The sequence below is a fragment of the Trachypithecus francoisi genome, unplaced genomic scaffold, assembly GCF_009764315.1.
Source record: "Trachypithecus francoisi isolate TF-2019V2 unplaced genomic scaffold, Tfra_2.0 Lachesis_group6, whole genome shotgun sequence".
Taxonomy (NCBI): Eukaryota; Metazoa; Chordata; class Mammalia; order Primates; family Cercopithecidae; genus Trachypithecus; species Trachypithecus francoisi.
In genome coordinates this window covers 37174989-37189350 of record NW_022681471.1, presented here as the reverse complement: position 1 = coordinate 37189350, position 14362 = coordinate 37174989, and the positions used below count along the sequence as shown (strand labels likewise).

Genomic DNA, 14362 nt, shown 5'->3' with positions numbered 1-14362 from the left:
GACACATGCACACGTATGTTTATTGCGGCACTATTCACAATAGCAAAGACTTGGAATCAACCCAAATGTCCATCTGTGACAGACTGGATTAAGAAAATGTGGCACATATGGCCGGGCGCGGTGGCTCAAGCCTGTAATCCCAGCACTTTGGGAGGCCGAGACAGGCGGATCACGAGGTCAGGAGATCGAGACCATCCTGGCTAACCCGGTGAAACCCCGTCTCTACTAAAAAATACAAAAAAAACTAGCCGGGCGAGGTGGCGGGCGCCTGTAGTCCCAGCTACTCGGGAGGCTGAGGCAGGAGAATGGCGTAAACCCGAGAGGCGGAGCTTGCAGTGAGCTGAGATCCGGCCACTGCACTCCAGCCTGGGCGACAGAGCGAGACTCCGTCTCAAAAAAAAAAAAAAAAAAAAGAAAATGTGGCACATATACACCATGGCATACTATGCAGCCATCAAAAAGGATGAGTTTGCGTCCTTTGTAGGGACATGGATGCAGCTGGAAACCATCATTCTTAGCAAACTATCACAAGAACAGAAAACCAAACACCGCATGTTCTCACTCATAGGTGGGAACTGAACAATGAGATCACTTGGACTCGGGAAGGGGAACATCACACACTGGGGCCTATCATGGGGAGGGGGGAGGAGGGAGGGATTGCATTGGGGAGTTATACATGATATAAACGTCATGCACATGTACCCTAGAACTTAAAGTATAATAAAAATAAAAAATAAATAAAATAAAAAAAGAAAAAAAAAAAAGACATTCTAAGAGATCTGAGTTGGAAATCTCTCAGGTTATCTAAGGTATCTCTCAGGACATCTCTGTGGTTAAAATCCAAGCCCCTATTTAAAGGCAAACAATATCAAGTTTCCGTAATAACAAATTGAGGTTTTTATTTATTATCATAATAAAAAAAACAGAAAAAAGAACAGTTTAAGTTAACTATGCTCTCTCCTCTCTTTCTTATAATAACATCAACAAAAAGAAAAGAGAAATATACAGCATGGTCTCAGACCAGACACACTTCAAATGAAATTCATATTCTAATGCAACTGCCCCCAATTTCCAACTTTTAGTGAAAACGATAATAGCCTGGAGGGCGGAGAATAGTACACACATTCAGTTTTCAAAATAATATTAAAACCATGTAGGGAATAATATAATAATGCTATAGATGATTAGGAAAATATATCCTACATACCTCTTTCAAACACTATCTAAGACATCTTCATTCAACAAGAAATATTTATTAAATACTATTAACATTTGCTAGGTACTGTTCCAGGGACTGGGGACATATCAAGGGACAAAACAAAATTTCCTGCTCTCATAGCTCCTCATGGAGTTTACATGCTAGCAAGGGGAGTAAATTATATAATATGCTAGAAGGTGATAAGTGCTATTTTAAAAAAAAAAAAAAGTAACAGGGTAGGAAAATGGCTATGCTCACAATAGTGGGGAGGGATACTACCTCATCTCACAGAGAAGGTGATATTGAGCAGTACTGTCAGAGCTAAAAGAGTGAACCATACTAATATATAAGACAGGAATATTCCAGACAGAAGGAACAATAAAAGTAAAGGCGCTCAGAGCACACCTGACAAATACAAAGAATAGCAAGGAATCCAGTGTAACTAGAGGGAAATGGATAAGGGAGAGAGTAGAATAGAGGGAAGGATATAACTTTAGCTTTTATTTTGAGAGATGTGGGCAGGAACCAGAAACTTTTGAACAGGAGATTGACGTGATCTGACTTATATTTTGACAGGATCACTTTAGCTGCTATGTTCAGAATAGACTATTATTCAAATGATGGATAATAGAAGTTTGTGAAAATGTTATTTAAACATTATTGCTTCTTTCTAAAGGTATTTGATACTTATGATTTCCATATGGAAAATCCACAGAAATTTGAAAGATAGCTGTCATTTCCCAGGAGAAATAAACCCAGGCATAGGAAATGAACCCACTCCAGTGGGTGCTCTACAAAATACTCTGCAGAGGATTGGAAGCCAGGGAGTATTTCCTAGGTTTCTAATGATAGAATTTCATTGCAGTTGATTATCACATCATGTGGAAGAGTATCATGGGAAAGTATTCCAATGACAGGGAATACCCACCAATTCAATATGTACAACTGCCAATTAGTCCTCCTAATGCTATCTACCCATCTACTGTTACTGATTTCAAGAGTTTAAAGCATAATAATTTTATAGTACCTAGTAAAATAATAGTGTTTAACATTTTATAATTTTCTACATAAATTAGAAAACAGTTGGTCCTCTGTATCTATGGGTTCCTCATCCATGAATTCAACCAAATACAAATCAAAAATATTCAGGAAAAAAAAAAGCATGGTTGTGCCTGTACTGAACATACATGGACTTTTTTGTCTTGTCATTACTCCTTAAATAATATAACATAACAACTATTCACACAGCATTTACACTGTATTAGGCATTATAAGTAATCTAGAGATGATTTAAAGTATACGGAAAATATATTTAGGTTATATGTAAATACTATCATTGTGTATAAGAGACTTTAGCATTCATGGATTGTGGTATGGGGTGAATCCTGGAACCAATCCCCCATAGAGGGACAACTGTAGTAGAATTAATCTAAAACTCCTAATTATGTTTTACATTTCATTTATCTAAAAATTACATCATGTAATTAAAAACTTAGGGCCAAAAATTAAATTTAAAAAAATGAAGAGACATAAAATCTTAAATTATAACCTTTATAAAATCTGGAAAAACATTAATAGTGTTCAAGTCAAAGAAAATAATGGTCCCTTTTATTATGAACTTGTTAGATCATATCTGGAATCTCTGTTCATTTTTTAGTATAACATTAAGGAGACTTTAACTAAAAGGAACATTTTCTAAATTGAATTACCTAAAAGTAAAAAGTCATACAAAGGAATAAGGTAATAAGGATGTTTAAGGTATACAAAAACACTTCTTAAGAGTTTGTTAGGCCGGGCACGGTGGCTCACGCCTGTAATCCCAGCACTTTGGGAGGCCGAGGCGGGTGGATCATGAGGTCAGGAGTTCAAGATCAGCCTGGCCAAGATGGTGAAGCCCTATCTCTACTAAAAATACAAAAAGTTAGCCAGGCGTGGTGGCAGGTGCCTGTAATCCCAGCTACTCAGGAGGCTGAGGCAGGAGAATTGCTTGAACTCAGAGGGCGGAGGTTGTAGTGAGCCGAGATCGCACCACTGCACTCCAGCCTGGGAGACAGAGTGAGACTCTGTCTCAAAAAAAAAAAAAAAAAAAAAAAAAAAGGAGTTGTCATTATCTATATTTCTTCACATATAGATAATGGACCCAGGACCAATGGAAGAAATATAGAAGCATGTATTTTGGTTCAAAATAAGAAAGATTAATAACAAATAGAGTTTTGCAAAGAAGAATTAGGACAGCCACACATGCACACACACACACACACATATACAGAGTTGTCACCATTGAAAATATACAGTAGATGTATCAGGGGTTCCTACATTAGAAAGTGGTTGTATCTGATCACTTCTAAGATCTTTTTTAACTTCAAAATTATATGGTTCTAAAGCATAAGGTGAAATTCAAGGAAGTTTCCTTGTATTATAATTGGACATGCAGGTATTCCTTAATGAATAAAAGGTATTCCTGAAATTTCTGCTCACTACATTCTGTTAATTTATTCATTTCTCATTATGAAATTGTAGGTAAGTTCCTCAAGAAAACTTTTGACACCCCGGACATAATAAAGTCATACATAAGAATACTTCAGGACTTTAGTCCATGTATGGTGGCTCACACCTGTAATGCCAGCACTTTGGGAGGCCGAGGCAAGTGGATCACTTGAGGCCAGGAGTTCAAGACCAGCTTGGGCAATGCAGTGAAACCCTATCTCTACGAAAAATGCAAAAATTAGTTGTGTGTGGTGGCGCATGGCTGTAATCCCAACTACTTGGGTGGCTAAGCATGAGAATCACCTGAACCCGTGAGGCGGAGGTTGCAGTGAACCAAGATCGTGTCACTGCACACCAGTCTGGGCAACAGAGTGAGACTCTGTTTCAAAAAAAAAAAAAACAAAAAAACAAAAAAAAAAAAAACTTTTAAAATACCTATTTATTAGGAAAGCATCATTCAAAATAAAAGAAAAACATGCAGCATGGTACACTGCATAAAGTGGAGGTAACCAAAAGATATGAAAAGTAACTGAAAGCTATTATAATAATGCTATAGATGATTAGGAAAATACATCCTACATACCTCTTTCAAACAATATCTAAGACATCTAAGAGGATCTGAACATGTTTCAGAATTCAATGTCCTTTAATACCTAAAATGTTATGTCCAAGGTAATTAATTTAAATTATTCTATATTTCTACAATCAATTGCATATAACGGCCTTTTATTATTTATTTCAGTTTAAAAAGTGTTATAACATCACATAAGCAAACAGTGAGGAAGAGTTACGTTGCTAATTCTACCATTTGCAGATACTTTCTTCTTTTATCTCCTTACTCTAAGGATACATCATAGTCCTATAAAAGCTTTATTTTAAAAATTCCCTTAGCTTTTCTCTAACACCTTTACTGTACACAAAATGAGTAAACAAATGCTTATTCATTTGAAAAGTATTTCTAAAAGTTTGTAAGCAAGCCTTCTGACTCCACTAGGACTAAGGAAGAATCATGCTATTTTGTGACTGGAAAAACTCAGACATATAGTATCTCAAGATTTTACTAAGTCTTACCGAATTTAGACATCTACCAAGTTAGTACTTTTTAAAAAACTTACAATGAAATTCCATTAAAAATGAGTAATCTTCCAAAATGTAGATATATTATGCATATTGCATTCAATTAATACAACTATTTCACTCACCAACTCCATTAAATCTTTTAACTTCCCAATTTCTTCCGGAATGGATACTAGTTTATTATTACTGACGACCAAAACTTTAAGGGGAAGATCAAATAGGTATTTTGGCAATGTTGATAAAAGATTTCGGCTGAAAAGAATGAGAAAGTTTCTTTATGAGAGTATATATGTAACGTGACATATTAAAAACGAAGAAATCACTTTTTAAGTAAATAATATTCTATCACTAAGTAATAACTTAATAATCACTTACTGAGTGCTCACTTTGTATCAGGCACAGTGGTAACTTTCTTATATGCACTGTCTCATTTAATCTTTATGTTAACGACACAAGATTAAGTAGTTATTATCTCCATTATACAAATCAGAAAATGAAAGTTAAAACTGCTTAAGTGATTTGCCCAAGTACTGCAGAGATCCATAGCATAGCAAAGCCTATGCAGGCAGACCTATGATACTACTCTACACACCGTCAGTTCTCAAAAACGCAGAATGATTCTTCTGAGCTCAATAATGTCAGAACTTTGCTCCTTGATATAATTCTGGCATATTCAATACTTCTATGCTAGGGAAAGTCTCCAGGAATAAATGTGCATGCACTATGTTCAAGTTTATAAAAGAATGAATAGGACTATATCTTCACAAACATGTAGTAACCCTAACCCATTCCCTTTTAAGGTTTAATAGCCTATTAGCCCTCTATCTCAGCTCAAAGTTGATAAAACATTCTTATCTCTGTAGATACATTTAAATATAATAACTAACATTTACTGAGTGCCTACTATTGCCAGGCCATGTTCAGAGCAGCTCATGTGAATTAACTCTCACAGTGATCCCCATTTTGCAGATGAAGAAATAGTCACAAGAGTGTAAGTAAACTGCTCAAAGTCACACAGCTGAAAGTGGGAGAGGCAGGATTCAAACCCAGGCAATCTGGCTCTGGGGTCTTTGCCCTCAAAGTACTATGGTCAAATTTATATGCTAAAACAGACTGACTGACCCAAATGAACCACTACCAAAATGTATATGTTTCCATTCCATTTACATATTAACAAGCATTGGTAAGCAATAAGCTATTATTTTTCCTATTTTTCAAAGTGACATTTATAGACCTATACCTAGCATTTCATGTAACATACACAGCAACAAAAGTCCAGTGTTACTCAAGTGGGGACTTCAAGACCCTCCTCCCCATCTTTTCTGTGGCAAAGGACATCCAGAAATACTAAACTGGCTTTAATAACACAGCACAAACAAACAAACAAAAAAATGGCAATGCCCCTCAACTAGCAATACTGGCCAGACTGCAGGAACGTCAAATATGCTAGGGTCCTGTCATAATCCTTCATACTTTCAGGATCAAGCAGGCTCCTTGGAGAAATGGTCTGCCTGAGGCCCTTCACACCAGGGCACACAAGGATCTTTCTATAGGATTCTACTGAAAAAGGGGGGGTAGTATATAGGAAGAAAGAAGAGTTGAAAATTATTTAACAAGTTTATTAAGATATTTTCACCAAAATAAATAAATACATGGAAGAAATAATGGCGAACTCATTCTAATACATCTTCAGGCCAAAAATAGCTTAAAAATTATTTTCTTCCCTTAAAAAGCGTATTCAGGCCAAGCACAATGGCTCATGCCTGTAATCCCAGCACTTCTGGGAGGCCGAGGCGGGCAAATCATTTGAGGTCAGGAGTTTGAGACCAGCCTGGCCAACATGGTGAAACACTGTCTCTACTAAAAATTAGCTGGGCCTGGTGGCAGACACCTGTAGTTCCAGCTACTTGAGAGGCTGAGGCAGGTGAATCATTTGAACCTGGGAGGCGGAGGTTGCAGTGAGCCAAGGTGGTGCCACTCCACCCTGGGAGACAGAGCAAGACTCCGTCTAAAAAAAAAAAAAAAAAAAAAAGGCATATTCACTGAGTTAACACAATTATCTTTCACCAGGATCTGGTTTCTTCATACTGGCAAACAAATTATTAATTGTCCCTTTTTAACTACATGCTTTAAAGAGGAATTCAATCACTAGAACAAATGTTATTTCAATATAGTTTGCTCAAAGATTTTTGTGACTATAAAAAAAAAATCAAAGTTGACTTCTACAGATCATGACAGGATAGAATCAGAGAACATTATAGTAAAACTAAGATTACCATATGTGTTAATAGAGAAATATAATTCAGTTTTTGGCAAATCACTAATTCCACAAAAGAACAAAATGAAACAGAAACAAAGACAAAACTTAAAAACACCTCATTTTCCTCAAACCTCTCCTAAGCCAGGCCAAGGAGATTTATACCTACTTTCTAGAGAAAGGACAACCCAAATGACTGATATCTATGGACGGAAACCTCTCTCACACATTTTAAGTTGTAAAGTGGTTTCAGTTAAAATAGCTTGTATTGTCAGGTAACACCACTAGGAGAGTCATATAAAAGAACTGATATATCACAGTGAGAAGGGAACATTATCATTTATGTATATTAATTATATTTACTACTTCTCCATATGGGAATTTAGACAAGTAACTTGGTTAATGAGGAGATTATCCCTTCCAACTGAATAAAAAAAGAAAAAATTTCTAAAATTAAGTCACAATATATCAATTTTCATTCAATGTTACTGATTTGGCAGGGAAAGTTTTTTCTTATACTTAGTAAGTGTTCACTCTTTTATATATACAGGGTAAAAGCTATGTATGAATGAGAGCTCTACAGCCAGACTGCTTTGATTTTAATCTTGGCTCTACCACTTGCTGAATATATATATGAATTTGGACAAAGAGCTTAACCCAGTTTCCTCATCTGTAATGCAGGGATAACAACAGTACCTATCTCAAAATGCTGTTATGAAAACTAGATAAGGTAATATGGGTAAAGCGTTTGGAACACGGCCTAGCACACGGTAAGTACTTACTAAGTATAAACATGAACTGTCATCCACTTCCAAATCTTTCAATATTCTCATCCCACTCTAACCATCCTTGAAGTAGAAGCAAGAAGTCACAAAAGTGAGAAAAAATAACTCAAGCACTGTTTGTTTCACATATCTAAGGATGCATATAAAATCTGTATTGTGGTGCTATAATTTCCGGAAAATATTTATGGTCTAAAGCCTTGCTACTCAAACTGAGGTCTAAGGACCAGCAGGTAGGCATGAGCATTGCCAAGGGGCTTGTTAGAAATGCAGGCCCCACAACAGACCTAAGAAATTACAATCTGCATTCTAACAGATCCCCAGGTAATTCCTGTGTGTTAAAGTTTGCAAAGTTCTGCTCTCAAGAAAAGCCTACAAAATAATGTGAACATATAAAAAACACAAATAAGATACTGTTGAGATAAATTTAAGCTACACAGCCAAATCAAACATATTCCTTTGCCACTAAAAAAGGATTAGAACGACAATAAAAACCAAAATTTATTTTTAAATTGTTTCCTTACCTAATGTTAAGGTACGTTAACATCTGCAGATTTTTAATCGCTTCAGGAATGCTTTTGATGCAATTATGATATAAATTTAATGTTTCAAGGGGTGCAAATAACCAGATATCAGAAGGAATTTCTGTAAAACGATTTCTGGAAAGATCTGGAAAAAAAAATAGTGTCTGAGTATTAAACATACACCAATATCTACGGTAATTAAAAGAACTATTTTCACACTTGCTGAATCACTTAGAATCTAAGCAACTACTTAAAATACTTTAAAATATACAATATTATCCATCAATACCTTGAAGGCAAAAAACATCATTTAGAAATACACTCAAATGGCCGGGCGCGGTGGCTCACACCTGTAATACCAGCACTTTGGGAGGCCAAAGCAGGCAGATCTTTTGAGCTCAGGAGTTGGAGACCAGCCTGGCCAACATGGTGAAACCCTGTCTCTACTAAAAACACAAAAATTAGCCGGATGTGGTGGTGGGCCCCTGTAATCCCAGCTCCTCAGGGGGCTGAGGCAGGAGAATCGCTTGAACCCAGGAGGCTCGGAGGTTGCAGGGAGCTGAGATCACGTCGCTATACTCCAGCCTGGGTGACAGAGCGAGACTCTGTCTCAAAAAAAAAAAAAAACCTCATAGAATGCATGTCTATTAACCAAACGTATTTGATATGCTTCAGTATACCTAAATTCCAAATATGTGATTTCTTTTAAAATACCAATGAAGAATTAACTCTGATCTTTAAAAGCAAACACAAAAATACCTCCCACGATCCCACATCCCCCTCCATCTGCCTCTTCTTTTACAGCCAAACTTATATAAATCTACAACACAACTAAATTTATTACTTACCATGGACTTCTCAACCCACTACAATTTGGTTTCTGTCCACTCTCACACCCACCAGTGTTACCAACAACCACCACATCAATAACCATTCCATATGTCTGGAAAGATTATTTTCCTTTGGATTAATCTCTTCCTACCTCTCTGGCTACTTCTTATCTTCTTTTCCTAGGTTTTCCTCTACCTGTATCATAAACGTTGTTGTTCCCAAGAACTATGACGTAAGGTACTCTTTTCCTTCTTGAGACATACACCCTCCAACCGGTAGGAGCCGCCCTCGACGAGAGCGCTCGAAGACCGCGACTGAGTTGCTGCCTCATCACCTTCCACTGCCTCTGACCCACCATTCGAAAAGCAGACATGATGGAAGCGGATCGCCCAGAGAGCTTTTCGTTGGGGGCCTCAACCTCAAAACCGACGAGAAAGCCCTCAAGGCTGAGTTTGTCAAGTATGGCCGCATCAACAACGTGTTCCTGATGAAAGACCGAGAAACCAACAAATCGAGGGGCTTCGCGTTCGTCACCTTCGAAAGCCCTGCCGATGCCAAGGCCGCCGCCAGAGATCTGAATGGCAAGTACCTTGATGGTAAGGCCATCAAGGTGGCCCAGGCCGTCAAACCAGCATTCAAGAGCAGCCGGTGGGTGCCGCCGCCCCCCGGCAGCAGCAGTCGCTCGAGGTTCCCACACGGAACCCGTGGGTGTGGCAGCAGCCCACAGCGACCCCACTCCTGGGGCGGGCCTGATGACGGCCACGGCTACGCGGAGTATTTTGACCAGTGGCCCTACAGGGCCCTGATGCCCAGGAAGCGCGGGCCACCGCCACAGCGCTGGGCCGGCCCACTCCGCAAGAGGGCCGTGCCGTCGAGCCTGGCTCGCAGCGTTGGCAGTGAAATGCGCGGGAAGGCCCCGGCTGTGTGGGGGCGAGATGGCTACTCAAGCGTGCCGCTGCAGCGCTGGGCCAGCCCACCCGGCAAGAGGGCTGCGCCCCAGTCGAGCCTGGCTCGCATTGGTGGCGGTGGAATGCCTGGGAAGGCGCTGGCCATGTGGGAGCGGGAGGGCTACTCAGGCTCACCGCTCTGGGAGCCACTGCCCCAGTGCCGCGACCCCGGGGATTTTATCCCCGCGCTCAGAGAGTACAGCCGCCGCTATTATAGCCACTCCAGTGTCTGGGACTACTGTCCCTTGAGAGGCTATGGCAAGCAAAACAGCTACAGGGGTCGCGACTGTGACTACGTGGATCATCCCAGCGGCTCCTACCGAGAGCCCCTCGAGAGCTACGGAGGCCCGTGCCGCGCCACCCCTGGGCGGGGGACACCGCCATCTTACGCAGGAGGATACCGTTATGGGGAGTACTGGGGCCGCTCACCCTACGCCTTGCCCATCACCTTGCCAGATGCCTACAGCAGGGGCCGCGACAATTCCAGCAACGGCCGGAGCGACCGCTATGGAGGAGGAGGCCACTACAAGGAGTATGGAGGCCCTTCCCCTGATACCTACAGCGGGGGCCGCTTGCCCATCGCATACAGCAGAGGCCGCGACAGTTCCAGCAACAGTTACAGCCAGAGCCACCGCTACAGAGGAGGAGACCACTACGAGGAGTACCAAGGTCACTTGCCCGAGGCCGCCTACAGCGGGGGCCGCTCGCCCGAGGCCGCCAACGGCGGGGGCCGCTCGCCCGAGGCCTCCTACGGCGGGGGCCGCCACAGTTCCAGCAACAGTTACGGCGGGAGCCACCACTATGGAGGCAGAGGCCACTACGAGGAGTACCGAGGCCGCTCGCAGGACACCCACAGCGGGGGCCGCTCGCCTGACACCCACAGCGGTGGCCACTATCCCAGTGCCCACACTGGGGGCCACTCGCCCAACGCCCACAGCGGGGACCGTTCCACCGATGCCTGCAGCAGGGGCCACGACAGTTCCAGCAACAGTTACGGCCGGAGCGACCACTACGGAGGAGGAGGCAGCTACGAGAAGTACCGAGGCCACTCGCACCACGCCTACAGCGGGGGCCACTCGCCCGACACCTACAGCAGGGGCCGCGACAGTTCCAGCAACAGTCATGGCCGGAGCCACCGCTACGGGGGAGGAGGCCGCTACGAGTACGGAGGCTGCTTGCCTGACGCCTACGGTGGGGGCCGCGACAGTTACGGCCGGAGCGATCGCTACTCGAGAGGTCGAGACCAGGTAGGCAGACCGGATCGTGGGCTCCCTCTGCCCATGGAAAGGAGCAGCCCTCCCCTGCATGATTCTTACAGCTGGTCAAGCTGCAGGGTGCCCAGGGGTGGAGGCCGTCAATGAGGCCGCTTGGAGAGAGGGGAAGGCTGGAGCAGATACTAAGCAGGAACAGACTTGGGACCAAAAATTCCTTTTCAAAGTAACAAAAAGAACAACCTGTTCTATATTAAACTACCCAAGGACTAGTATAAGTAAGAGTTGTTTTTACCTTTTAAGAATTTCCTGTTAAGACCTCCATTTTTATGCTTTTGTGAGGAAAAACTTAAAATTTCTTTAGTTTGAAATTGTTAATGTTTCTTTCAACCAGTTCATGTTAAAAATGTAAGATATGAACCTGAGTCCTAGTCTTCTTCTATTTACAAGTTGAAATACGATGAATGGTTTCTTTGCTTGTAAATTTTCCTGATAAATGAGACAAACAGTTCTAAGATCTTTCATAAACATCTGCTCACCTAAAATGGAAAAATGGATCATTCTGCTCATTTAAACCAACTAGATTTTGGGTGGAGAGCGGGAGGGATTGGTGTATTTCAGATTTCAGGGTCTTTCAAACTGAATCTCAGTGTTCCCAGTATTAAAAACCAAACCACCAGCAACAACAACAACAAAAATGATTTAGATCAAATGTTTATGAAAAGAAAATTATGTTCACTCAGTAAATCTGAAAAGTAAATGGGAAAAAAAAGATATACACTCTACTGGGTGATTTCATCCATCCTAGGTCCAAATTATATTATATACTGATGAATTGCAAATTAAGGATATGTCTAAAAGCCTATGTTCTGATCTTCAGGACTTCACCTTGGTATCTCTCAGGCACCTCAATTCTACAAGTATAAAATCTGAAATGAAGATCTTTTCCCACACTTCTATTTTTTTTTTTTTTTTTTCTTTTCATCTCAGTGTCAACAACATCCTCCTGGTGAGTTGCTCAAGCCAGAAACCTGGTATCATCCTTGATTCATTCATCTCCTAAATTATTGCAAGTACACACAAATATACTTCCATTCATTTAAATGTTCACAAAAATAAAATCGTGGAATTATTACAACCATTACTCCTCTATTAAGGGTTTGTTAAATGAATTTTGAAAAATACTTAGGACATTGCAGTAGTGGGTTGAAAAACAAATACTCTAGAAGAGAGTTGGCTCAGCCTCACCACTGTGGACGTCTGATAACCATTGTGGGGGGATATCCTGGGCACTGTAGGATACTTAGCAGCATCTCTGGCATCTACCCACTAGATGCCAGCAATAATCACTATTCATGGCAGACAAATATGTCCCCAAAGGTACAAACCCCCAACAACTACCTGAATATCAAGTTAGTTACCTTATCATAGAAATTTACTTTGCTCACACTAGCTCATTATACTTACTTGGTTAAAAATGTAAGAAAATTTTGTGCCTCTATTAGGAAGAGCATCCAGCTTAGTTCAATGTACCTCATTTAGCATCTGGTCTGCCCTCATAAAAACAACCTCCTATCAATAATGTTCAACTTCATTCCAAGGGATGAGACCTATTCACTTAGCAATATAGTAAGTTCCTTATTCAGAACATTAACATATGTATTACTACATATGTAATATATACAGATACATATAGAGGAGATAGATAAATATTCTCACTCTTAACCTAATGTAAAATTATATAACTGGCAAAAAAAAAGTTATGTTTATATAATATAAAAATTAATTTCTATTCTTCCTCCTCCCACCATAAAATTCTGAATAACTTAAAAAACAATAGAATTACTAGAAACCAAAATCTGAACTAGAAACAAATGTTTCCCAATATTCTGGCTTACCTCCTCTGGATACCCAAGCATCACACAGTTCTATTGGGGAGGAAAATGAAGTCACTGTTTTTAGTTTAGGATTTTTTTTTTTGTATTTAGGGTTTTACTTCTTATTCTTGTAATTTCAGAATTCTGGGAGTTCAAAATTAGTGTTTACAATTAATTTGAAATCCTAAAAACAAAATTATGCTCAATTTGTTATTCTGTATAATACCTAGTATTAGGCACTCATAAATAATACAGTGGTCTCAGAGATAGATGATAGTAACTTGTATTAGATTGCAAGAATAGGGATAAGAGAAAGTGGATAAAATTTGAAATATATTCTGAAATTAGTACTCACAGGGAGTGGCAAGGAACTAGGTATGTGGAAGAAACGAGAGGAAAGAATCAAGGATGGCACCCAGGATTCTGGCCTAGACAGCTAAAATAGTATTATCTAATAAACAGTGGGAGTGTAACAGGATTTTTGTAGTTTCTTCTGCTGGTGAGGTTTTTGCTTTTTTTTTTTTTTTTGAAACAGAGGTACAATGAAGGGTTCAAGTTTGTATCTGTATAAACCGAGACATCTGAGAGAGACTCAAAAGAGGGGCTATTAAATGGGCATTAAACAGATGAATCTTGATCTCCTAAGTGAAGTCTGGGATAGATATATAAAATTGAAAGTTGTGGCCAGGCACAGTGGCTCACGCCTGTAATCTCAGCACTTTGGGAGGCCAACATGGGTGGATCACAAGGTCAGGAGTTCGAGACCAGCCTGACCAACAATGGTGAAACCCCATCTCTTACTAAAAATACAAAATTTAGCCAGGTATGGTAGTGCGCACGTATAATTCCAGCTACTCAGGAGGCTAAGGCAGGAGAATTGCTTGAACCCGGGAGGAGAAGGTTGCAGTGAGCCGAGATTGTGCCACTGCACTCCAGCCTGAGCGACAGAATGAGACTCCATTTCAAAAAAAAAAAAAAGTTTGAAAGTTGTAGGAATATGGTTAGTTCTATTAAATCACAGAAATGGAGGACATCACCTAATATCAGAGTATCGAATTAGAGGATAAGAATGGGCTATCAGGAAGGCCAACAGTTAGAAAGTGAGTAGAGAAAAAACAGCAAGCAGAGAAGTCTGAAAATAATGGTCATAAGAAAACACAGTAACCATATG

General features: G+C 40.3%; 2 protein-coding genes across 3 annotated transcripts in view; one reads left to right on the top strand and one right to left on the bottom strand.

Moving 5' to 3' along the window:
• Positions 1–14362, bottom strand: part of LRCH2 (leucine rich repeats and calponin homology domain containing 2) — a 131733-nt gene that overhangs the window by 76624 nt on the left and 40747 nt on the right. For both annotated transcript variants that reach the window (XM_033201490.1, XM_033201491.1), the window contains exons 2-3: positions 8326–8470; positions 4888–5014 (exon numbers count right to left, since the gene is read on the bottom strand). In XM_033201490.1, the coding sequence (XP_033057381.1) occupies positions 4888–5014; positions 8326–8470 (272 nt within the window). The remainder of the gene's footprint in view (positions 1–4887; positions 5015–8325; positions 8471–14362) is intronic.
• RBMXL3 (RBMX like 3) lies at positions 9572–11658 on the top strand. Its single transcript, XM_033201492.1, has 3 exons — positions 9572–10144; positions 10217–10523; positions 11274–11658. Exons 1-3 carry the CDS (start codon positions 9644–9646, stop codon positions 11462–11464), a joined length of 999 nt encoding a protein of 332 aa, XP_033057383.1. The 5' UTR covers positions 9572–9643; the 3' UTR covers positions 11465–11658.

Excerpts from the sequence above, each read along its gene's own strand:
- RBMXL3 (XM_033201492.1), top strand. The coding sequence starts at position 9,644 with ATGAAAGACCGAGAAACCAACAAATCGAGGGGCTTCGCGTTCGTCACC. Across the intron at positions 10,145-10,216 it reads CCAGCCCACCCGGCAAGAGG|CGGGAGGGCTACTCAGGCTC; the intron begins GCTGCGCCCCAG and ends GCCATGTGGGAG. Across the intron at positions 10,524-11,273 it reads CCGTTATGGGGAGTACTGGG|GCTGCTTGCCTGACGCCTAC; the intron begins GCCGCTCACCCT and ends ACGAGTACGGAG.